The sequence below is a fragment of the Anomaloglossus baeobatrachus genome, chromosome 1, assembly GCF_048569485.1.
Source record: "Anomaloglossus baeobatrachus isolate aAnoBae1 chromosome 1, aAnoBae1.hap1, whole genome shotgun sequence".
Classification (NCBI taxonomy): Eukaryota; Metazoa; Chordata; class Amphibia; order Anura; family Aromobatidae; genus Anomaloglossus; species Anomaloglossus baeobatrachus.
In genome coordinates, this window is record NC_134353.1 from 128,425,382 (window position 1) to 128,451,528 (window position 26,147).

The 26,147-nt window shown below is 47.3% G+C and overlaps 1 protein-coding gene across 1 annotated transcript in view; it reads right to left on the reverse strand.

Annotated features, from left to right (window-relative positions):
* Window positions 1-26,147, reverse strand: part of SCFD2 (sec1 family domain containing 2) — a 745,236-nt gene that overhangs the window by 15,890 nt on the left and 703,199 nt on the right. The window contains exon 8 of the mRNA XM_075347035.1: window positions 6,544-6,663. Coding sequence (XP_075203150.1) covers window positions 6,544-6,663 — 120 coding nt within the window. The remainder of the gene's footprint in view (window positions 1-6,543; window positions 6,664-26,147) is intronic.

Genomic DNA, 26,147 nt, shown 5'->3' on the forward strand with positions numbered 1-26,147 from the left:
GACTTACCATTGATCCCGACAACGATACGACCTGATAAGGATCGCTGGCGAGTCGCTGGCAGGTCACTGGTGAGACGTCAAACAGTCAGACCTTACCAACGATGCAGTAACGATACAGGTCGCAGTAGTGACCTGTATAACGATCTCGGCAGTCATTGAGACCCTGTCACACTGCGTCAAACACAGCGATGTGTCCTGCCCAGCAGGACATTGCCTTTGAAGAAAATGGTTCAGTTCATTCGTCAACGACTAGCGATCTCACAGCAGGGGCCTGATCGCTGGTAGGTGTCACACATAACGAGATCGCTGGCAAGATCGTTGCTGCGTCACAGAAACGGTGACTCAACAACGATCTTGTTAGCGATCTCGTTGTGTGTGACGGGGCCTTTAATAAAGCAAACCAGTTCAGTTTAGTTGAGTGAAGATGCAGTAGTGTTCTGCACAGGAGGTCCTGGGATCACGAGCTCTGGATCAGGATTTGCCCAAGCCTCAGGAGGTATCCTCCATTATGTCTTATGGGCCCAGCTGTAAGAGACGGGGACTATAGATGTCAGACTTGGATGCTGGAGGAATAGTACACAGGGTGAGGGCTGGATAGAAGATTACTCCATTGAGCAGCGGCAGCAGAATAATGACAAATGAGAAAGTGGCATGTCTGTCCTAGGAAGGTTATTCTGAAATTGTTTATTAAGAAGATTGAGAAAGTTTACTGTGAAGATGTCTCTTATGAAGAACAAATGCTGAATAAAAGAAATTAAAGTCTGAGTTCAACACAAACTGTTTCTGTGATGTGAACGAAGAAAGAAAAATTCAGCTCACCCGTATATGTATCCGCTCAGTTCAGATGGGATGCAGGATGTCCACCGGACAGGCAGGTCCGTAAAGGCAATAGCAAGGAGAAAGGACGGGACTCAGCACCAATTCCAGGATAGGAAAAATGTAAATCCAACGAAAAATATATAAAAAAATGTAGAAACTTTATTCAACGATTAAAAATCCAAGAAAAACATCATGGCTTGACGCGTTTCGGACAGTTGGAATGTAGATAAGTCCTGCTTATGATTAAGGACTTATCTACATTCCAACTGTCCGAAACGCGTCAAGCCATGATGTTTTTCTTGGATTTTTAATCGTTGAATAAAGTTTCTACATTTTTTTATATATTTTTCGTTGGATTTACATTTTTCCTATCCTGGAATTGGTGCTGAGTCCCGTTATTTCTCCTTGCTATGTTTCTGTGATGTGTTGCCGAAGTACGATGTCTATGATGGTGACTGGCGAAGGGGTGGCGAAAAAGCCATCAAAGGCGCAAGTAAGTGTCGCACGCCCCATCCGGGGCAGAACACATGCACAATATCTGTTTGATGAAACAAGGGGAAGCGCTGTCGGCCATCACCCGGCTCCCTTCTGCATTATTACATGAGCACTTTATGGTAGAGTCGTGAGATATTGCTATATTTTGTCTTTCATTTCAAACATTTGCATCGAAGTGAATTACTTTTTAATTCATTTTTGGCCTGAAACCTTCTAAAAGGTTAGAAATAGACTGGAAGGGATAATTTCCACCTGAATATTAAAACAAGAACATACAAGTATTACATGTACTAGGCAGATATGATAGAAGAAGCGCAAACTGCAGGCAATAAACTTACACAAAGCGTTAATCATAGGCTGCCGCCTCATATCTTGTCTGAGCCGTACTTAGCAAAATCTGCAGAAGTGACAGGTGTCAGCCCCACATAATTTACCGATAAAATATGGACCTTCAAGATAATCAGTATATAGTAAACCACCCCCCATGTAAAGACAGGCTTAGCGAGATTACATCCAGCATCTTACATGGGAAGCGGCGACATTCTTGATAATACTAATGGGTTTTCATATCTTGACATAAGAGCATTAATACATATCTAGGTAATTCCATTAAACCATCAGGGGAATTATGGAGTAAGCCCACAGACAGGAATAATGACTAACATAAGCCGTACTCTTCAATCACAGACTGAGACGGCCACATTTCTTGACACCAGGGGCAGAGGTGTGAGTGTCACCGGCAGAGACATCAGATAAAGCAACATCTTGCTAAGTCTATTCAATCACAGGGATTTAGTAATCGAGAAATTCTATTTTTGGTTCATAGCCTTATGGCAATCCTTAAATTAGTAGCTTCCATTCACACATACATTTGTCATAAATGTCTTCTATGGAATTCATAAAAGAGAAAAAATGTTTCCAGCGTCTAATCCTATCAGAGATGTGAGGAGGAGCCCTCCCCCCGGAGCACAGGGCCATCTTAGCGATTAACATAGTCAAGGGGATTATGCACTGCTTTTCTAGGGAACGTGACTGTTTACCATGGTGAACCTCTACAGAACAGACACCAAGTCAGACGGTCCAAACTAAACCCATGAGCGGGATCAGATCCTTTCCAAATATGTAATGGACTGTAACCATCCCTTCCCAGGACAACAGCAGCTTTAGTGGGCATCTACATTATTCAGGGTCCTGACTAAATTTAGCTTAAAGGGTTATTTCAATCTCCAAAAAGTTCAATTTCTGTCTCATTTTCCTCTTGTATATATTATCTGCACCTTCTCTACGGACTCACATGGGCACCTGCATTGTATGAAAACTAAAAATATCTTGTGAATAAGCAAAACAAGGAGTGTGCAAATCAAAAAAGGTCCATGGAGCCTCTGTTAGGAGTCTCGACACAGAAGATAGCTAATTCCTTCCCGGAGGGATATCTGGCTAGTTTCTGTGTCAAGACTCCTAACAGAGGCTCCACGGACCTTTTTTGGTTTGCATACTTTCCAGGGGGCAGTGCAACTAGGATTTCACTGTGTTGAGCTCCTTTGCTGGCTGCCGGCAGTGTTTTCTCTGGCTGGTCTCCCCGAGATCAGTGATTTTTTTGTCTTGCTAGTCTACTAGGCATTGCTTTCACATAGCGAAAATCCTACTCCACACTGATGAGGGGCAATACCCCGAAACAGCTGTCTGTACCTGGCCTTGGTATTTCTCTTGTCATATCTTTAAACTCGTCAAAGAGTTGGATATTGACTAAAAGGGCCACTTAATATGGTGGTTATGGTGGTCTCCTTAAAAAGAGCCACTCCTTAGCTAATTCCTTCCCGGAGGGATATCTGGCTAAGGAGTGGCTCTTTTTAAGGAGACCACTATAACCACCATATTAAGTGGCCCTTTTAGTCAATATCCAACTCTTTGACGAGTTTAAAGATATGACAAGAGAAATACCAAGGCCAGGTATCCATCCACAGACAGCTGTTTCGGGGTATTGCCCCTCATCAGTGTGGAGTAGGATTCTCGCTATGTGGAAGCAATGCCTAGTAGACTAGCAAGACAAAAAAATCACTGATCTCGGGGAGACCAGCCAGAGAAAACACTGCCGGCAGCCAGCAAAGGAGCTCAACACAGTGAAATCCTAGTTGCACTGCCCCCTGGAAAGTATGCAAATTAAAAAAGGTCCGTGGAGCCTCTGTTAGGAGTCTTGACACAGAAACTAGCCAGATATCCCTCCGAGAAAGACCTAGCCAAGGAGTGGTTCTTTTTGGACCATGTCAGACGGTCCAAACTAAACCCATGAGCAGGATCAGATCCCTTCCAAACATGTGATGGACTGTAACCATCCCTTCCCAGGAAAACAGCAGCTTTAGTGGGCATCCATTGTATTCAGGGTCCCGACTAAATTTAGCTTAAAGGGTTACTTCAATCTCTAAAAAGTTCAATTTCTGTCGCATTTTCCTCTTGTATATATTATCCGCACCTTCTCTACAGACTCACATGGGCACCTGCATTGTATGAAAAATAAAAATGTCTTGTGAATAAGCAAAACAAGGAGTGTGCAGAAAAATGTTCTTCATCTGGGAGTGGTACCTGGCATCCGCCTCATGCAGGCGCTTAGTTAAACCCTCCCACCAAAGGGTAAGCCCGGATCAACGTGTGGTCCAGTGGGTCCACTCTTACTCGATGTCTCAACAATACTAGTGGTGAGGGTTACAAAATCAACGCAGCGGAAGGCTGGAATGAAGGCAAAGTTCCTAATAAAAGATTTTTGCAGAGTTTCCTAACTTTCCATGCTGGGGAAAGATATTAAAAAAAAAAATAAAGAAAAATGTCCATATGAACCCTGCTTTGGAATAAAACTACAGCAGCATGCTGTATAATCTGGTAGCATAATTAGCAGTTATTAGGCATTAATTTCTCCCGGGGCAGCATTACAAAGACCAACCATGTATATATGGATGTGCTGTGTCCACTAGAGTGGAAGCTTCTCTTTGCTCTAGGACATTATTAAATTAAACTTGATGAGGCTGGTGCACTTACCTTGAAAATTCATGTAAATGGGTGTATAATCCCTATGACTGTTTCCCTGCCTAATATTAAAATGAGCATTTTATCCATCCATAAGAGTTTACAAACGGCCATTTTAGTATAAGGGGTAAATTCTTTCAAATGGACTGTATAGCCATTCTGATCTGGACTTAGTAAGTACACCGGGTCTACGAGAGCTATGTACTTATGTATGCAGTTTATATTGTGAAATCTGGTGACAGATCCACTTTCATGTCCTATATCTTGTATATTTGATCAGCAGACTGCAGTAACTGGGCTCCATCATGTTATCTACCTGTGCAACTTTTTGATTACACGGATTGTCTGGTTTTATGTAAATGAAGCTAAATCACTGCATAATGAACAGATCAATTACTGTACTTTCTAATATAGCTTGTATTTCCATTTCTAACCATATGCAAAATCTCCACTTTCTGAGAGTATGAAAATGCTACATTTAAGGACACTAATAAACTTTGTAATTTTTATTATTATTAATATTATTATTATTATTATTAATATTATTGTTTATGGTCCTCTCTTTACCTGTTCCCTAATATTGTGGCAATGTAGCACCTCAGAGGGTCGAGGGAAAATACTCGTCACCGGGCCGGTGGGGTCAGGGGATGTCAGAGTGGCCCTGCCCGGTTTTGTGACCCCGAGCTGTACACAGAGGGAGAGGGGGAATAAAGATGATGGTGGAGGTTGATTTCGTGATGCCACCTGCGGTATGCGGCCAGGGAATTAGCCGCCACTGCTATCGCTGTCCTCCAGGGCAGATGGTAGTAGCGGCCAAGGTGTTTCTGCTCCGATAAGGTCCCGAGGAGGATGATAAGGGGAGTAGTAATGGCGGGCACCAATGCGCAGGGCGGCGGCGCTGAGAATGATAGGCGGACACAGTCTCTGCGGGTTCCAGGTATTTTACTCAGGGTTTTGCCATTCACCCGGGAAGTGCCGGTCACCAGCTGTGATGGGCCCCATGGAACCCGGATCCTTTAGAGGTCAACCGGTGCAATAGGGCCCTTCCTCCTTGTGCTTCGTGTTAGATCCCCATGGCTTGAAGCTCTTGGGGACCCCTGGTTCTTGAAAAGTGTGTTTACTCCCTGCCCGTATGCAAGTGCCGTGGGTCCGATGTGGGGCCTGCCTTGGAACATGACCCCGGATCCTATCTGGCACTGTGCTCCGGGAACTGTGGGGGCCGTAGGGACATGCAAAACCTCAAGCCTGCAGATTTTGGTGGACAACTTGGAGTATAATCCACTCTAGAATTCTTTAACCTGTCAGCGCCGGTCCCGAGTGAGCAATCAAGCTCTCTCCTCGGCGACCGTATTGACTCCTGCGTCGCACCAGAGCCACTGGTGAAACCCGACTGCTCTCTTCCTCTCCTGCTGGAGAACTCTCCAAGTGTTGTGTTGGCTCCTAACTTCTCCAGGTGGTTGTTCCTCCCGTCCCAGATTCCCGCCATTAGTGGATTGGGGATCCCAGGTGTGGTGGTATCCTAAGCACCCAACCATGCTGGCGACCCCTTTTGACCCAAACCTAGCCCGGTGCACGGTAAAGGAGGGAAACCTGGTTGTGTTTGTATGAGTTGTGTAAGTGGAACCGGCACCAACCTCCTCTGGATACGGGTTAAGTACTGCACCATAAGTCAGCTGCAATTACCCTGTGGCGAATGAAGCCTCAGAGGCGCCACAGCAACACTACACTTATTTGCACATATAGAGATTCTTTGTTGGTCTTTAAGCCTATAGGTGCGTGTGAAACATGCACTGAAGTGATGACATCTAAGTGCAGTGCGATATACGCACAGACAGGCAATGGAGAAGATGGAGAAATTAATCTTCTCCGCACCTATGATCCGATCCTCACATGTGAGAGAATCAGATCCCAGTGAGTGACCCTCGGCTCACGCTCGCAGAAGAGTTTGAGTCGAGGGTCATTAGCATCTTGCATCCGATGATCTCGCAAGTGTGACTCTGGACATTATGTTTAGCTCACAGATGACTGACTGCTCAGCAAACAATTTTTGCAAACTCTCAAACATGACAATGAATAGGATCACAGTTCTCAGCCATGGAATATTTTGATAATTGACAGCAATCAGAAATCTTGAAAGTGGTGAGCAATGGAAACATAAACTTTGTTACAAGGATACACAGATTTACAGCAGATGTGATGATATATTAGTACCTGAACGCCAGGTTTCAGAGTTGATACAAGATCCTTAACCATTCGCACTTCTGAGACAGTGACTCCACCAATCACAAACAGGATCAAGAGGGAAGAGTCTCCAGGATGCGGCCGGCTCACCTAGATATAGAACAGAAACAACAAGGTTATCTGCACAGACATGCACCGGCACAACAGCTCTTAACAATACTCATATTAACAAGAAAATGGTCAGTAGTATGTGAAGCCAGAGCCAAGCCAACTTCGTGTCAATTAAAGGGGTGTCTCAACAGAAATTAATCACTGTCCCATAGGATAACTTATTCATCTCTGATTTCAGATAGTCTCACCACTGGAACCTCCCCATTCTTTAGGGGGAGCAGATTAGGCATGTACCCTACCAATACATTCAATGTCCATAGGACTGTTGGAAACAGCAGACTCTGCGTTGTTTCCATCAGTTCTAAAGTCATAGAATGGGCTTGCAGGACACATGCTCAACCACTGCTCCATTTAAAGGGGATCTGTCAGCAGGTTTTCACTACTTCATCTGAAAGCAGCATAATGTAGGAAAAGAGATTCTGAAACTAACCATGTATAACTTAGATTACTAGGTGCAGTTGTTCTGATATTATCAAAGAATTGAGTTGAGCAGAACTGGGACAGCTGTCCCACCCACACTAGGCTCCTTATGGAGATTGAGACTGTGAGATCTCAGTCAGAGGAGGGGGTGTGCCGACCAAGGACACTTCCTTGTCCTCTAATGCCAATCCCAGTGTAATAAACCCTTTAGTTTAGGTAAACAATAGCTCACACACAGATAAGAGAAGCACAGATTTTTTTTCTTTTTTAACCCTTGCAGCATGCTGTCCTCAGCTTACATTGCAAAATCCTGCTAACAGATTACCTTTAATCTCCTTCTTGATGTAATTGTGCAGAGAAGATGTAATTTATTATATATCCTGTGGACATGCAAGAAATAACCATTGTAGGAAATTCTCTTTAGGAATCCATTTAAAGATTGGAATACACTGTAACAAGTACCAAATAGAAAAATTTAGGGGTTATGTGCACACTGATTATTTGTAACAAAAATTTATGCACTAAAATCACACCCCTTGGCAGGAAATCAGTAAAATACGCGGATGTTTACATACGATTTTCCCCCATTCACTTGAATTTTTAAAAACACTGAAAGAATTGATACGATTTGGTTATGAAACTGCTTTAAGGCTATGTGCGCACTAGAAAAGTGATTTTTCTCAAGAAAATTTCTTGAGAAACCTCTGGGAGTTGAAGATTACCGCACCTGCGGTAAAAAAACGCACCAAATTCGTGGGAAAAACGCATGCGTTTTTGCCGCAGGTTGGTCCCTGCGGTTTTTTTATGCTGAACAGAAATAAATAATATAGATAATAGATAGATAATCGATAGACAGATAACGGATAGAGGGAAAGATGGATAGAGGGAAAGATGGATAGATTAGATACATAGATAGATAGATGAGAAAGACCTATATAATGTCCCACCCCCCTGCATATTCGAAGCTGGCACCCTTTAGTGACTTTCATGTGGCACTAAAGGGTGCCTAGCTAGGGTATTTAGCCAAAAAATAAATAATTAAAAAAAAATGATGTGGGGTTCCCCCTATTTTTGTAGCCAGCTAGGGTAAAGCAGACGGCTGCAGCCAGCAAACCACAACTGGCAGCTTCACCTTGGCTGGTAATCCAAAACAGAGGGCACCCCACGTTGTTATTTTACATTAAATAAATAATTTAAAACAAAAAACGTGCGGTCCCCCCCAAATTGGATCACCAGCCAAGGTAAAGCGGACAGCCGGGGTCTGATATTCTCAGACTAGGGAGGTCCACTGTTATTGGACACTCTCCAGCCTAAAAATAGCAGGCTGCAGCCGCCCCAGAAGTGGCGCATCCATTAGACGTGCCAATCCTGGCGCTTCGCCCCAACTCATCCTGTTGCCCTGGTGTGGTGGCAAACGAGGTAATATATGGGGTTGATGCCAGATGTGTAATGTCACCTGGCATCAAACCCTGGGGTTAGTGATGTCACACGTCTATCAGATACCTGACATCACAAACCCAGTCAGTAAGAAATATAAAATAGACAACAAAAAAAGTTTTATTTGAAAAAAAACACTCCCCACATTCCCTCTTTCACCAATTTCTTGATAAGAACAATCAATTCCACGTCCGGCGTAATCCAATAAGGGGGGGGGTGTCCCACGGCGATCCATACCATAGTCACTGTCCCAGTCCATGAAGAACAGAATGTTCCCCATTGGCTGGGAGAGCAATGCAGTGGCTTGAGCTAACATCAATAGCCCAGGTCACTGCAGGTGATGACGAGCGCTGCTTTCAGGAGGATAGATGAGATCATTACCTGCTGTGATGATCTCCAGCAGTCCTGTCATCAGCGCTGCCACTGCCTTTTATGCCCACCTCGTTGTCAGCAGTATCGTGAGAGCCCGTGACGTCACCGCTAGTGACATAGACAGCAGTGACCGCGGTGACGTCAGGAGATCGTCACAGCAGGTAATGATCTCATCTCACCTCCTGACAGCAGCGCCCATCATCCCCGCGGCTGCACGCACTGCTGTGTGTCAGTGTCTGCCTGTGCTGCAGCGTGACAAGCTACTGACACTGCAGGGTGTGCAGCGGCGGGGCTGGAGCAGGACACAGTCTGAACGGGCACCTGGAGGTCACACGGAAGTGCTTCTGTGCGGCGTCCAGGGAGTGTGACGTGTGTGTTTACTCTGCTCCGCTTCCTCTTCTGTCATAATGACATCACTCCCTGCAAAATCACAGGCAGCGATGAGCATTACCGCAGGTAAATAGCGGCTATACCGGGGGTATACCGCACATCATTTGCTACCTGCGGTATACCCCCGGAATTTCGCGATTACATTACAGTGAATGGAGTGAAATTCCGGGGGTATACTGCAGGTACCTGCGGAAAAGAAGTGACATGCACATTTTTTCGAGAAATTTTCTCAAGAAAATCTTCACAAAGAATTTTCTTGAGAAAAAAACGCAGTGCGCACACAGCTATTTTTTTTTCCCCATAGGTTTTGCTGGGAAATGTCTGCAGAAAGATTTCAAAGATTTCTCAAGAAATTTCCGCAGCAAAACCACGAATAAATCCGCGGGTAAAACGGCCTAGTGCGCACATAGCCTAAATCTACAAGGATACAATAAGCAGCATGCGCATGAGGCTTCACAAGTCTCATTCATTTAACTGGTGCTGTAAAACGCTGAGTTTTGTGCTAAAATTTCTGCTGCAAATATGCAACATGTGCACATACCCTAGTTCTGCTAACTCCTCCTTTAGTTAATGTATTGGTTGATCCCATAAGTCAATGGTCACCACAAAATAATCACTGCACAATATCAATGGCATCCCCTATGATCTTTGCCATCACTATAGACAGTGAGTGGAGCTGATCACCGGTGATGGCAGCCACAACCGGACCTTTATTACATTATGAGCATTTCCACATCCCACATTATCAGCTCATTATTCTGCTCTGATCGTTACATACCAGTAAATTAGGAAACCACACATGAGATACTCGGGTATTTTAATCCTCAGCATGGTCGTGCAGAAGCTCAGTAATGAGCAGGTGATATCTTTATTCTTCTGCTGCCAGCCCGGTATTTGTTCTGAATGGCAGGGAGCGTGCCTATTATGTCCTCACACGTTGTGGATACTTACAAAGACATCTCCACTCAATTTCTACAGAATAAGGTCCATTGATTTTTACAGGCAGCTGCTCCTGGCCACGTTTGAATTATTTCATAGGTAACCGGGCGAGGATTGTATTTAGGATCTATCGGAAGATTATACCCACAGATGGAAAACATGTAACTGCCCTTCTGGTAAAGTGATGACAGATGAAGTTACATTGGTTAGTCATGGATTGATGACATAGTCCAGTTTGGGCAAACTTTTGTCATTGCAGGGATAATGTACGAGGATAAACCTACACTATGATGTGCATTTATGTATACAGGCACGACAATGCTCTCATCTCTGTCTAATAGCAGGAACCCGTAATAATGAATCCATTTAGGTGCCATTTAAAAGAATTAAATGTATTAAAATGTGTAAGTACATGAAATGCTCATATATTGCCATCAAAATAGATGCCTGGTACTGACATCTTGATGATCTGTCCATAGCACCCCCTACCTGTTATCTGCTGCGGTGTGGAATACCACAGCTTCATACATTGTTTAGTGGTTGTACCTAAATATTGCACCTCAAATCCTATTTAAGTAAATTCAACATAATATCAGGTATGCCAATTTCAGCTGCCGGCCACTGAAGGGAGCTTGGGAAGGTAAGTAGAATTGTTTTTATGTGTTGGAGACAGAACAAGACTATATATACCAGGAAGGGGCCCAGGTTAAGGACACATATGCCATGAAGGGGACCAGGATGAGGAGATACAGTGCCTACAAGTAGTATTCAACCCCCTGCAGATTTAGCAGGTTTGATAAGATGCAAATAAGTTAGAGCCTGCAAACTTCAAACAAGAGCAGGATTTATTAACAGATGCATAAATCTTACAAACCAACAAGTTATGTTGCTCAGTTAAATTTTAATAAATTTTCAACATAAAAGTGTGGGTCAATTATTATTCAACCCCTAGGTTTAATATTTTGTGGAATAACCCTTGTTTGCAATTACAGCTAATAATCGTCTTTTATAAGACCAGATCAGGCCAGCACAGGTCTCTGGAGTTATCTTGGCCCACTCCTCCATGCAGATCTTCTCCAAGTTATCTAGGTTCTTTGGGTGTCTCATGTGGACTTTAATCTTGAGCTCCTTTCACAAGTTTTCAATTGGGTTAAGGTCAGGAGACTGACTAGGCCACTGCAACACCTTGATTTTTTCCCTCTTGAACCAGGCCTTGGTTTTCTTGGCTGTGTGCTTTGGGTCGTTGTCTTGTTGGAAGATGAAATGACGACCTATCTTAAGATCCTTGATGGAGGAGCGGAGGTTCTTGGCCAAAATCTCCAGGTAGGCCGTGCTATCCATCTTCCCATGGATGCGGACCAGATGGCCAGGCCCCTTGGCTGAGAAACAGCCCCACAGCATGATGCTGCCACCACCATGCTTGACTGTAGGGATGGTATTCTTGGGGTCGTATGCAGTGCCATCCAGTCTCCAAACGTCACGTGTGTGGTTGGCACCAAAGATCTCGATCTTGGTCTCATCAGACCAGAGAACCTTGAACCAGTCTGTCTCAGAGTCCTCCAAGTGATCATGAGCAAACTGTAGACAAGCCTTGACATGACGCTTTGAAAGTAAAGGTACCTTACGGGCTCGTCTGGAACGGAGACCATTGCGGTGGAGTACGTTACTTATGGTATTGACTGAAACCAATGTCCCCACTGCCATGAGATCTTCCCGGAGCTCCTTCCTTGTTGTCCTTGGGTTAGCCTTGACTGTTCGGACAAGCCTGGCCTCGGCACGGGTGGAAACTTTCAAAGGCTGTCCAGGCCGTGGAAGGCTAACAGTAGTTCCATAAGCCTTCCACTTCCGGATGATGCTCCCAACAGTGGAGACAGGTAGTCCCAACTCCTTGGAAAGGGTTTTGCACCCCTTGCCAGCCTTGTGACCCTCCACGATCTTGTCTCTGATGGCCATGGAATGCTCCTTTGTCTTTCCCATGTTGACCAAGTATGAGTGCTGTTCAGAAGTTTGGGGAGGGTCTTAATTAGTCAGAAAAGGCTGGAAAAAGAGATAATTAATCCAAACATGTGAAGCTCATTGTTCTTTGTGCCTGAAATACTTCTTAATACTTTAGGGGAACCAAACAGAATTCTTGTGGTTTGAGGGGTTGAATAATAAATGACCCTCTGAATAAACTTTTCACAATTAAAAAAAAAAAAAAAAAAAGAAATAACATTCTTTTTTGCTGCAGTGCATTTCACACTTCCAGGCTGATCTACAGTCCAAATGTCACAATGCCAAGTTAATTCCGAATGTGTAAACCTGCTAAATCTGCAGGGGGTTGAATACTACTTGTAGGCACTGTATATGCTAGAATGGGGACATAAACACCAGGAAGGGGTCATATATACCACGATGTGCCCAGGATGGGGACATACTGTATATACAAGGATGGAGCCTAAGATGGGAGACATATATACCAGGCTTGAGACATATATACCAGGATGGTGATATCTTTACCAGCATGGACAAAGCTAGGCCAGGTGGCAGGGGGCAAAAATACCTCCCTGGTTGCCCCTCTAGCAGCTGTGCAGGGCCGCCTATTTCTTCTTCAGCGCTCTGCATCAAAGCCATCACTTTAGCAGACATGGCCACTGACCTTGAACTGTGCGGCTGTGTCTCCTAGCAGTGATGTGTCTCAGCTGGCAAATAAGCAGAAAAGCAGAATTAAAGGTACAGTGCTGTCCAGGCAGCATCACTGCTAGCAGACAAGGCCGCAAAGTGCACTGTGTGCGGCCATGCCTGCTAAAGTGATGGCCATTAAGCAACATGTCCTGCACAGCCTTATCCCGAGAGGAACTGAATGGTAGATAAGGATTTTATTCTGGGTATTCTATCTCTCACTGTTAAAATTAACCAAACTTACCAAATCAGCAAGGGATCAAATAATTACTTCCTTTACTGTATATACCAGCCACCGTTATTTTGAAAATCTGTTACCTCTGCTGCTTTAAAGGGACTTTGTCAGCAGGTTTCTGCAATGTAATCTGAAGACAGCATGCTGTAAGAGTTAAAACAGAGAATTCAGCCCTGTGTCTCTTATCACAAAGTTTAGCCTCTTAGTTTTATCATTAGAGGGTCTGCAGCGTGCCTGAGCTGTAGTCCGACTCCGCTCCTCTCTGTGATTATGGAAATGTACACTGAACGCCTGGTGTGGATGGGGACAGCTCTCCCAGCACTGTTACATACAAAATCTAAAACCTTGGCTTGTGTCAAAATGGCTGCAGCCATTAATCTAAGTGATACATCGTTGAACTCAGGGCCTCTTTGCCTACATTCTGCTCTCAGATGAGGTAGCAAAAACCTGCTAACCAATTCCCTTTAATGAGATAAACAAGATAAAGGTGGGTTGCCGCTGAATACCAGGATGGGCCCAGGATTGGGGACATATATACATGGCTGGGGACATACATATACTAGGATGGGGGACATATTTACTAGGATTAGTGGTGGAGGGGGCGCAACTTGTATTTCTTTATAGGATTTAGAACACTACCAGGCCCATGCATCTGAACTACATGTAGGGGGCCCAGGTCCAAATTTTGCAAAAGAGCTTATCGGACTCTAGTTATACCACTGTATGTACGTGTAAGTCTTTTTATATTTATACCCAAGATATTTTAAGCAGCAGACAAGGAAGCATTTGTACAGCTGGCAAGGTGCTGTCTTTCCTACATTCCAGCACTTCTTCCTAAGAACAACTGGGATTAGAAGAACATCAGACAGGGCTATAAAATAATCAAATCTGGGTGTCAATGTTCTGGCTGTGACTGTTCTTTACTGATTTTTGGCTTTTTAGCAGATGTAAGTACATGAGTCATCCACACACAGCTCAGATTGCTAAATCAATGTTTGTTACATAATGAATACAGACTGTTCCTTGTCCAACCTTCGCTTGTGGGCAATGGTATCCATAGCTAGCCTGATACATGTGCAGGTAATAAAAGTCTCTGTGCAGCTCCAGGAAAGATATGACAGCTTTTACTTTTAATATAATTGATTTTACTTCTGTGGACAAATGTAGGTAAAAATGTACAGTATACCACAAAAGTGAGTACACCCCTCACATTTTGTAATTATGTTATCATATCTTTACAGGGGACAACACTCAGGATTTGACACTTTGATACAAGGTAAAGTAGTCCGTGTACAGCTTGTATAACACTGTAAAGTTGGTGTCTCCTCTAAGTAACTCAACACACAGCCATTAACGTCTAAACCGCTGGCAGCAAAAATGAGTACTCCCCTAATTGAAAATTGCCCAAACTGTCAATATTTTGTGTGACCACCATTATTTTCAAGCACTGCCTTAACACTCTTGGGCATGGAGTTTACTAGAGCTTCACTCGAGCTGCTGGGTCTTCTTCCAGCCTCCATGACGACATCATGGAGCTGGTGGATTTTAGAGACCTTGCGCGACTCCACCTTTTGTTTGAGGATGCAACACAAATTCTCAATAGGGTTTAGGTCTGGAGACATGTTTGGCCAGTCCAGCAGCTTTACCCTCAGTTTCTTTAGCAAGGCAGCGATCATCTTGGAGGTGTGTTTGGGGTCATTATCATGTGGCCCATTTTCAGAAGGCAGGGGATCATGCTCTGCTTCAGTATGTCACAGTACATGTTGACATTCATAGTTGCCTCAATGAACTCCCCAAAGCTGGCAGAACTCATGCAGCCCCAAACCATGACTCTCCCACCACCATGCCTGACTGTGGGCAAGATACACTTGTCTTTGTACTCCTCATCTTATTGCCGCCACATACACTTGACACAATATAAACCAAAATAATTCTTTTTGCCTCATCAGATGACAGGACATGATTATTTCAGTAATCCATATCCTTAGTCTGCTTGTCTTCAGAAAACTGTTTACGGGCTTTCTTCTGCATCATCTTTAGAAGAGGTTTTGTTCTGGGGCAACAGCCATACAGACCAATTTGATGCAGTGTGCGGCGTATGGTCTGAGCATTGAGAAGCTGACCTCCCAATCCTTCAACTTCTGCAGCAATGCTGGCAGCACTCATATTTCTGTTTTGAAAAGACAAAGACTGGATAGGACACTGATCACGTGCACGCAACTTCTTTGGTTGGCCACCGCAAGGCCTATTCTGAGATGAATCTGTCATAGGGGTACTTTGCACACTACGATATCGCAGGTGCGATGTTGGTGGGGTCAAAGCGGAAGTGACGCATATCCGGCATCGCTGTCCATATCGTAGTGTGTAAATCCTTTATGATACTGTCGCAGGTGGAGGAGGGGACGCCGTACTCTCCCACTGCTCGGGTCCGGCTGCCGCTGCGGCTGCTGCGGCCTGCTGCTGCTGCTCGGTGGCTCGAGCGATGGGCCGGATCCCGGGGACTCGAGCGGCGCTCCTCGCCCGTGAGTGAAAAGGGGAATTGGTGTTTTTGGGATAGTTTATTGTCCGTGACGCCACCCACGGTTGTGGTGATTGTGTGGACACCACCGCTGCTCTGTATGGGGATCCCGGGAGCGGTGACAGGGAGCAGCAAAGTTGTCAGTTCTCCCCTCCGTGGGTAGGGGGTGGTTGTCCCGGGGCCCAGTGATGGGGTGGGTGATGCAGGGCTTCGTGGGGTGCAGGGACGCGAGGGCAGCTCTGTGCCTTGCGGCACTGTGGTACTCACTCAGCCTGAGACGATGACACAGATCTCGGTAAAACACACGGCTGGAAAGACGGTTCCCACGGACGGCTGCACTTGCTTTCCCCAGTAGTTGACGGTGACGGTCCCTTTTTCCTGCACCTAAGATGATGATGGTTGCGATGGGTTCCCACCGGTAACCCGCTCCCCGGCTTGGATATGGGCCGGAGGAGCCCTACTTTGCCCGCAGGCGCTGGCCCTGAGAAACTGGTGCCCTGGTGGTGGCGGTGTGTCTCTGTTACGGTTGGACTGTTGCCTTCAATCGGGACTTGGTTGTTGGGAGACAGTCGTCCCCTTCACTGACGGATTTGGCAAATTATGGCGACTCGTAGCCTTGCCGGGATCCGAAAGGCCCCTGCCCTGGTGCTGACTGCTCTTCGTATACCGCTCCAAACCGCTGGGCCACCACCCGTCCGCGGTCCTTCCAGCAACCTCCAAGCAGTCACCCCTGTGGACTATCACCGCCGTCTGCTGACCTTGCTGTCTCTCAGTCCGGGGCACACACCCGGACCAGCTTCAGGCTTTCTTAACTGTCACTTTTACTCCTTCACTCAAGCTCTGCCTGAGCTCCACTTCACCTCCTTCTACTTCCTCCTTCTAAACTCATCTGCCTGGTTCTTCCCGCCTCCAGGGCTGTGAACTCCTCGGTGGGCGGAGCCAACCGCCTGGCCCACCCCCTGTTGTGGACATCAGCCCCTGGAGGAAGGCAACAAGGATTTTTGGTTAGCCTAGGTGTTCCTAACTGGGGTGTAGGGTGTGGTGGTGTTATGACCTGTGACCCCTGGCTTGCCCAGGGCGTCACATTCCCCCTTAGCAAAATGCAGACCGTCCGCAGGCTGCCCGTCCAACACCGGTTTTATTTTCTGAAAAATATATAAAAGGTAAAATGGTAAACATAACAATTTATGACATCATCCCACATCGGGAGGTTCAGTACTTAAACGTTGCAAACGGTTTACGGTTACGGTCTCCGCTCTCTCCCACCCAAGTAACCTGGCCCTGATGCTGCCCCTAAAGCCCAGGCAGCACCCCTTGACCCCAGTCCAGCACAAGTTACCCGAGCGGGATCTGTCCTTCCCCTCCAGAGGGTAGCCACCGGTTCCTGTGGTGGCTGGGCCCCAGTCTGCTCTGCAGTGGGGCCTCCCTCCAACCTGCCTCTCCGGAGGCGTCAAATGCGGAAACGGTAATGGTAAAACAACCTATTTACATGCCACTTAACGTTTGTGGTTGCCCTGCAAGTTCACGGGCTTGTCCATGAGCTGTTCCTCATGCAACTTTTTAAACGGTCCCCATGGGGACAACGGTGCCGGCAACGGCCGTTTTCCAAATCACGGTTGACAATCAGGTGAACTTCACGGTTATCATTTTCGCTTATCATCATCTTTAAAACTTTCAAAACAAAACTCAGTGGTGGTCCCAACGGGGACTGTGCAACGGTGCTCCGCTGCCTTTACTCCGAGTCCTCAACATCACCTGAGGGAGGGGGCGCGGCGCTCACTCGGGACTCCTGGCTGCCCCTTAACTTCGCATCCAGCGTGAACCACCCCCTCTCCCCACAGTGCCGGGTGTACTGCACGATGTCGCCCGGCATCAGGTTACGACCGGGATGCTCCTCAGGCAGGTGGGCATTCACATCCCGCCGGGCTATAAACACTTCGGCCTCCAGGCCCGGTTCATATATAAGCCCATAGCCCCGGCGGACATCAAACCGCCTCACCTGCCCTTCGTACAGCGGGCCCCGGACACGGAACGTTGCCTGACGGAGGCTCTCTTTTTCTCTGATTGCACGGGCCACCAGCTCCGCTTTCTTCCTCTCCCTCTCACCGATCTCCAGGCTTAACGGTACCGGCTCCCTGTCCCAGTACGGCGCTGCTGCGAGTTCCGGCGCACGGATCGGGCCCCGCAAGACCTGTTGGATATTGCCCACTGCTGGTACTCTGGGCAACAGGTCCCGCGGTGACGTGGCCTAAGACGCTGCCTTGCATCGGCAACCCGGCGCAACCTCAGCCGAGGTGTGGGGGATGGGCACAGGGGCTTTCCGCAGTTGGGCCTTCGGCACGGAGCGGGTCATCGGCTCCGGCTCGGGGACTTTTTCGGGAGATGCCTCCGGTTTGGTTTTCGGGGCTTTCCAGGGCAACACCTCCGGTCGACTACGGGCTCCGGCTACATGTCGGCCCGCCTGGGCGGGAATGCTGGGTATCGCTACCGGTTGCGGTGGTAGCGGGCCTAATGGCGGGGTCACGGCTTCCGAGACGGGTGGCGAGGGAGGTAGTGGGGGGAGAGGGCTTGGACCGGGTCCCGCAGCCGCGATGACCGGCCCTTCAAGGGCATCGGGGCGTGGGTCACTCACCCTCCCTTCCTCCGCTTCCTCCTCGCGTCTCCACACGGTCGCTATGACGTCCGCCATGTCGGTCTCCCATTCCTCCATGAGGAGCTGCATCTTAACCTGCAGCCGTTGGTAGAGCTGCGTGGTCCGGATCTCCACCCACGCCGCGGTTCCAGGCGTGGGGGCTACGGTGTTGCGGGACGGCATCCACATGCTGCTGGCGGCTTCTCCCAGGAACAAGATGTCTGCAGAGTCCTGGCGTCCCTGCTTTTATAGCTGCGTTCACATGCAGCCAGCCGCCATCGCGTCCCCCTTAGCTTCTTTTCGGCCCCTCCTCTATCGGGGCGGGGTTTTGGCCTTCGCGCCTCTGCTACTCGAGAAGACACTCGAGCGGGAACTTTTCGCGCCAAAGATGGCGACTTCTGAAATTTTTCAGCCGGATCCCTCCGGCGGTCACAAGGCGCACCTCTACCCAACGGCAGAGCGGTAAGATCCTGTTCGTGACGCCAAGTTGTCACGGGCGGAGGAGGGGACGCCGCGCTCTCCCACTGCTCAGGTCCGGCTGCCGCTGCGGCTGCTGCGGCCTGCTGCTGCTCGGTGGCTCGAGCGATGGGCCGGATCCCGGGGACTCGAGCGGCGCTCCTCGCCCGTGAGTGAAAAGGGGAATTGGTGTTTTTGGGATAGTTTATTGTCCGTGACGCCACCCACGGTTGTGGTGATTGTGTGGACACCACCGCTGCTCTGTATGGGGATCCCGGGAGCGGTGACAGGGAGCAGCAAAGTTGTCAGTTCTCCCCTCCGTGGGTAGGGGGTGGTTGTCCCGGGGCCCAGTGATGGGGTGGGTGATGCAGGGCTTGGTGGGGTGCAGGGACACGAGGGCAGCTCTGTGCCTTGCGGCACTGTGGTACTCACTCAGCCTGAGACGATGACACAGATCTCGGTAAAACAGACGGCTGGAAAGACGGTTCCCACGGACGGCTGCACTTGCTTTCCCCAGTAGTTGACGGTGACGGTCCCTTTTTCCTGCACCTAAGATGATGATGGTTGCGATGGGTTCCCACCGGTAACCCGCTCCCCGGCTTGGATATGGGCCGGAGGAGCCCTACTTTGCCCGCAGGCGCTGGCCCTGAGAAACTGGTGCCCTGGCGGTGGCGGTGTGTCTCTGTTACGGTTGGACTGTTGCCTTCAATCGGGACTTGGTTGTTGGGAGACAGTCGTCCCCTTCACTGACGGATTTGGCAAATTATGGCGACTCGTAGCCTTGCCGGGATCCGAAAGGCCCCTGCCCTGGTGCTGACTGCTCTTCGTATACCGCTCCAAACCGCTGGGCCACCACCCGTCCGCGGTCCTTCCAGCAACCTCCAAGCAGTCACCCCTGCGGACTATCACCGCCGTCTGCTGACCTTGCTGTCTCTCAGTCCGGGGCACACACCCGGACCAGCTTCAGGCTTTCTTAACTGTCACTTTTACTCCTTCACTCAAGCTCTGCCTGAGCTCCACTTCACCTCCTTCTACTTCCTCCTCCTAAACTCATCTGCCTGGTTATTCCCGCCTCCAGGGCCGTGAACTCTTCGGTGGGCGGAGCCAACCGCCTGGCCCACCCCCTGGTGTGGACATCAGCCCCTGGAAGAAGGCAACAAGGATTTTTTGTTAGCCTAGGTGTTCCTAACTGGGGTGTAGGGTATGGTGGTGTTATGACCTGTGACCCCTGGCTTGCCCAGGGCGTCACAATACGATTAACGAGCGCAAAAGCGTCGTAATCGTATCATCGGTGTAGTGTCCGACATTTCTATAATTTAGCTGCAGCGACGGTACGATGTTCCTCGTTCCTGCGGCAGCATACATCGCTGTGTGAGAAGCCGCAAGAGCGAGGAACATCTCCTACCTGCGTCACCGCAGCTCACACCGGCTATGCGGAAGGAAGGAGGTGGGCGGGCTGTTTACGTCCCGCTCATCTCCGCCCCTCCACTTATATTGGCCGTCTGCCGTGTGACGTCGCTGTGATGCCACACGACCCCCCCCCTTAGTAAGGAGGCGGTTTGCCGGCCAGAGCGACGTCGCAGGGCAGGTGAGTGCATGTGAAGCTGCCGTAGCGATAATGTTTGCTACGGCAGCAATCACAAGATATCGCTGCTGCGACGAGGGCGGGGACTATCGCGCTCGGCATCGCAAGCATCGGCTTGCGATGTCGTAGTGTGCAAAGTACCCCATAGTCTTGTCACATAAAAAAATATAATAAAATAGGGGGTGTACTCACTTTTGTGATGTACTATTCAGTTGATGTAAAAAGTCTATACACCACTAATAAAATACCAGGTTTTTGTCATGTTAAAACAATCATTGCAAGGAAAATCATTGAAGAACATTTTCCACCTTTAATGTCATTAATCTGTAATCTTTTGAGGTGGAAAAAAATATATATGATAAATATGCACACCCTTAAGCGGGCTTTACACACTACAATTTATCTAACGATGTGTCGGCGGGGTCACGTCGTAAGTGACACACATCAGTTACATTGTAGCGTGTGAAACCTCCGTGCGATTGCGATTGAGCGTTAAAACGTTGATCGCATACACGTCCGTTCAATTACTAAGAATTAAACGTCCGGTTGTTCAATGTTCCCAAGGTAGCACACATCGCTGTGTGTGACACCCCAGGAACGATGAACAGCAGCTTACCTGCGCCCCGCGGCTCCCGCCGGCAATGCTGAAGGAAGGAAGTGGGCGGGATGTTTACGTCCCGCTCATCTCCGCCCCTCCGCTTCTATTGGCCGGCTGCTGCGTGACGTCGCTGTGATGCCGAATGTCCTTCCTACTCCAGGAAGTGGATGTTCGCCGGCCACAGGGAGGTCGTATGGAAGGTAAGTACGTGTGACGGGAAATAATCGTTTGTGCGACACGGTCAACAAATTGAACATGCCGCACATACAATGGGGGTGGGTCACATCGCATACGATATCGTATGCGAAATTGAAAGGTGTAAAGCAGGCTTTAAGCTAATACTTTGTTGATGTACCCTTTGAATTTATGACAGCATTCAGTCTTTTTGGGTAGGAGTCTATCAGCATGGCACATCTATAATAGTCAGTTTTTGCCCATTCTTCCTTGCAGTAGTGCTTTAAATCTGTCAGCTTGTGAGGATATTTCAGGTGTACAGCACCCTCTTCAGGTCGACCCTCACATTTTCAATTGGATTCTGGGCTTTGACTGGGCCATTCAAAAGCTTTGATCCACTGGTGAAGCCATTTGTTTGTTCATTTTGAAGTATGCTTAGGGTAATTGTCATGATGAAAGGTGAAATGCCTCATCATCTTCAGCTTTTTAGCAAAGATCTGAAGGTTTTGTTAAAAATTGACTGATATTTGTAACTGTTCATAATTCCTTCCACCTTGATTAGAACTTGTTTCAGCTGCTGAAGAAGCCCCAAAACATAACGCTGCCTCCACCATGCTTCACCATGGGTATGGTGTTATTTTGGTGATGGGCAGTGTTGGCCTTTCTCCAAATATACCATTGAGAATTATGGACAAAACAGTCATCCTTGGTCTCATCAGAACATTTTTCCACATGCACTTGGCAACTTGGTGTAAGTTTTTGCAGAATATAGCTTGTATGCTCTTCTTTGTATTAATATGTTATAAAAATGTATTTCTTATTTTGTGTTAGATTCTTTATGTGTTTGTGCCTCACTGAGGTTCTTGTTTCTTCACCAAAGACATTTACTTACATATTCACCCCATCATTCTATGACATTGGCCCTGTTATGTGTCTATTTGAAATACATAATATGTTTGACACAATCTTCCAATGGTGATTTTTAGAACCTGCCGATAACATCCCTCTAATTTGCAGTATGGCAATGACAAACAATGAGTTGATCTTGGATCAGTATTTCTGGTACATTATGTGCAAACACAATGTCTGAGGGCTGACACTGATGGTTCCAGTTCTTTGTATCGAAGTTACAAGCCTCGTAGCAGAACAGAACATGTAAACACAACTTCTGGAAAAGACTGAATGAATAAGTTTTGTTCTTGTTTCTTGAAGTGCGGTAAAAGGAGTTGTAAACAGCCATAGAAAACAAAGCAAGCATAGTGATTCATACTCCCCTAAAGAACATAGTGAATGTGCTATAAGGGTAGGTTCACATTAATACATGGATCTGCACTGAACACTACGTCAGGGTTTTTCTGAGAGTACCTGGAAGATAGAGTTCCTTTTGGAACTTTTGGAAGCCAAATTGAGTCATTCATTGACCATGTTTTTGTATCCATATGGGCACATAGGCAGAGACTGTCTGTCACTGTCAGCCGGCGTGTAGAAGCTACCAGGGATCCGCCTGTATGACTACTCTAAAACACTTGTCCCCAGCGGCTATTAAAAATGTGTTTTTCTCTGAAACACTGCAGCGTTTCAAAATGAAGCACACCTGGTTGCAATCATATAGCCAGTGGATGATACACGCTGCCCATGGTTTTGGCATTAAGAATCAGCTGACAGGTACCCTTTAATCTGTTGATTATCGACTTTTTGGGCAGCACCAACCTCATCCTCCCAGACACTGATTAGATAAGTGCTTGTTTTCCTTCACTATAAATCTCCTGTTTAAGGCCCCTTTCACACGTCAGTGATTCTGGTACGTTTGTGCTTTTTTTTAAACGTACCAGAATCACTGACATACGCAGACCCATTATAATGAATGGGTCTGCTCACACGTCAGTGATTTTTCACTGCACGTGTCTCCGTGCAGCGTACCCGCGTGTGCGTGATTGCTGCACGGAGACATGTCCATTTTTTTCTGGCATCACTGATGTTCCACGGACCACGCAGTGGTGTGGTCCGTGAAACACGTGCCAGAAAAAAACGTACTTTTAAAATAAAAAAACATTTTAACTCACCCGGCGTCCAGCGATGTCCTCTGCAGCCCGTTCTCCCTGTTCCTTCTGTGCCGGCTGATTACTGTCGCGCATATTCATTATGCGCGACACAGCCGACCCGGAAGCAGCTCCTGCAGGGGTCACCGTCGGCCGGATGCTGCGTCGCGGGAGGATTCAGCACCACAGACAGCGGGAGCGGGCGCAGGTGAGTGAATCTCTAAGTGCAATCACGGGCCACGGAGAACGGAGCCCGGATTGCACTTAGACAACCCACGTGTGCCGTGATTTTCGGCACACGCAGGGACATGTGCGTGTTTTACACGCCAGTGAAAAACGTCTGTGTTTTTCACTGACGTGTGAAACGGGCCTAAGAAGGGTCTACAAGTTCTCAATAGGGTTGAGGTCAGATGAGAAAGGGGCAGGGTCATTATTCTTTTATTGTTAAGGCCTTTAATTGCAGCTAAGCAGTGGAGAATTTGATGTTGAAATGGAGTATTGTCCTGCATAAAAGAACATGGTTTTCTTGAAAGAGGCAGACTTTTTCTTATCCTTTACTACTGCTTGAAGAAAGGGTCTTCTAAAAATGGTAGTAGGTTAGGAGTTGATTTGGGGTCCATCTTCAACCTGAAAAGGTCATCTATAATAATACCAACTCATAGCAGCACCACTCCTCCACCCTGCAGAATTCTGAGTCGAAGTTGATGTCTGTGGCCATTACTGATCCAGCCACGGCCCATCCATCTGGTCTGTCAAGTGTCCCTCTTATCTCATCTCATCAGTCCATTAAACCATTGGAAAATCTGTCTTCAGATATTTCTTGGCCCTGTCTTGATGTTACCACTTCTGTGTCTTGTTCAATGGTCGGGTTTCAGCTTCCTTACCTCGGTCGTGCCTCTAAGAACTGAGCTCCTTGTTCTTCTGGGCCTTCAGGGAGGTTGCAGTTCTGGAATATAACAGCACTGGAGGATAACGGGCCACTGGATGCTTCACATTTGATTATTCTCAAATCTTTGGCAAGTTATGTGTTTCTTTTTTTCTCAACACGTTTTCTACGACACAGGTGACTATTTGTAACAAAACATTTGATGGTTCTGTGATCACAATCCAATATTTTAGCAATTTCAAGAGTGCTGCACCCCTCTGTAATGTAACAACTTTTGACTTTTTATAGTTAGTTAAATCTCTTTTTTTGGTGAATTTTGCTTGAAGAAAACAAGCTGCCTATTAATGCTGCACAGCTTAAAGGGAACCTGTCAGGTCCAATTTGCACCCAGAACCACGAGCAGTAGCAGAATTGCTAATCCCTGCCTAACTGTCCCTGTATACACTAGCATAGATAAAGAGATCTTTAAAAAAAGTATTTCTAAAGATCTTTTACCATATGCTAATGAGCGAGGGGACTAGTCCCCTGGGTGTTAGTTCCCCTTACCAGTCGGCACCATTAGCATGTTAGTATGTCTCTGTGGTGGATGTGCTAACATGATAATGAATATGCAGAGTCACAGGATGATCTAACTCACCTCTCCGCCGCCATCGCGTCTGACAGAGGATTTCGGCTGAATGCGCATGACCCTGGAGTTTCGGTCATGCGCACTACTTCAGTTTGAAGCCAAAACGCATACACCCGGCTTCATAGTGCCCATGACCCAAACTCCGGGGTCATGCACACTGAGCTGAAATCCTCCGTCGGACACGATAGCAGCGAAAAGGTGGGTGAAATCATTCTCTGGTGCTGCGTATTCATTAGCATGTTAGCAAGCCCACAGGGACATACTAACACGCTAATGGAGCCGACTGGCAAGGGCAACCAACGCCCAGGGGAATAGTTCCCGTGCTCATTAGCATACGGTAAAAGATCTTTAGAAATACTTTTTCTAAAGATCTCTTTTATCTATGCAAGTGTATACAGGGACGGTTAGGTAGGGATTAACAATATGCACCCAGAACTGCTCGCGGTTCTGAGTGCATATTGGACCTGACAGGTTCCCTTTAATCAAGGGTGTTGTACCCTTAAGCGGGCTTTACACGCTACGACATTGCTCAAGTGATCTCGTTGGGGCCACGGAATTTGTGACGCACCTCCGGTCGCTTTAGCGATGCCGTTGCGTGTGACACCTATGAGCTATTTTGCATCATCGCAAAAACGTGCAAAATCGCTCATCGGTGACATGGGGGTCCATTCTCAAATATCGTTACTGCAGCAGTAACGAAGTTGTTCCTCGTTCCTGCGGCAGCACACATCGCTACGTGTGACAACGCAGGAACGAGGAAGCTCTCCTTACCTGCCTCCCGGCCACAATGCGGAAGGAAGGAGGTGGGCGGGATGTTACGTCCCGCTCATCTCTGCCCCTCCGCTTTTATTGGGCGGCGGTTCAGTGACGCTGCTGTGACGTCGCTGTGATGCTGAACGAACCGCCTCCTTAGAAAGGAGGCGGTTCGCCAGTCAGCGCGACGTCACAGGGAAGGTAAGTCCGTGTGATGGGTCCGGGCGATGTTGTGCGACACGGGCAGAGATTTGCCCGTGTCGCACAACCGATGGGGGCGGGTACGCACGCTGGCGATATCGGTACCGATATCGCAGTGTGTAAAGCGACCTTTAGACCACAGCTTCCTTCATTACACAAATACACATAACCTGATCTGCTTCATCCAATAAGCCTTCAAGGTTATATAGCGTAGTGTTGGAAAATCTGCATAAAAATGATAATATGGTCAAAATACACACTGCCTAATAATTGTGCACACTGTATATAAAATAACATAATATAGAAGGGAAGAACAACCTAGGACACTGGTCTGAAGCCTGAGACTCTGCGTCTAAAAATGCCACCATGCCTGATAGTCTATAACTTTTCTAGCAGATTGAAAATCGTAGTTTAACAACAGCTACACGTCACAGACCAGTCATGTAAATAATAAATGACATGAAGGATAATGGGCGGCCCCGAAAGTAGTGGAGACTGGTAAGTATAAAGCGCTTGCTCCAATCCCCCTATCTTTTCTA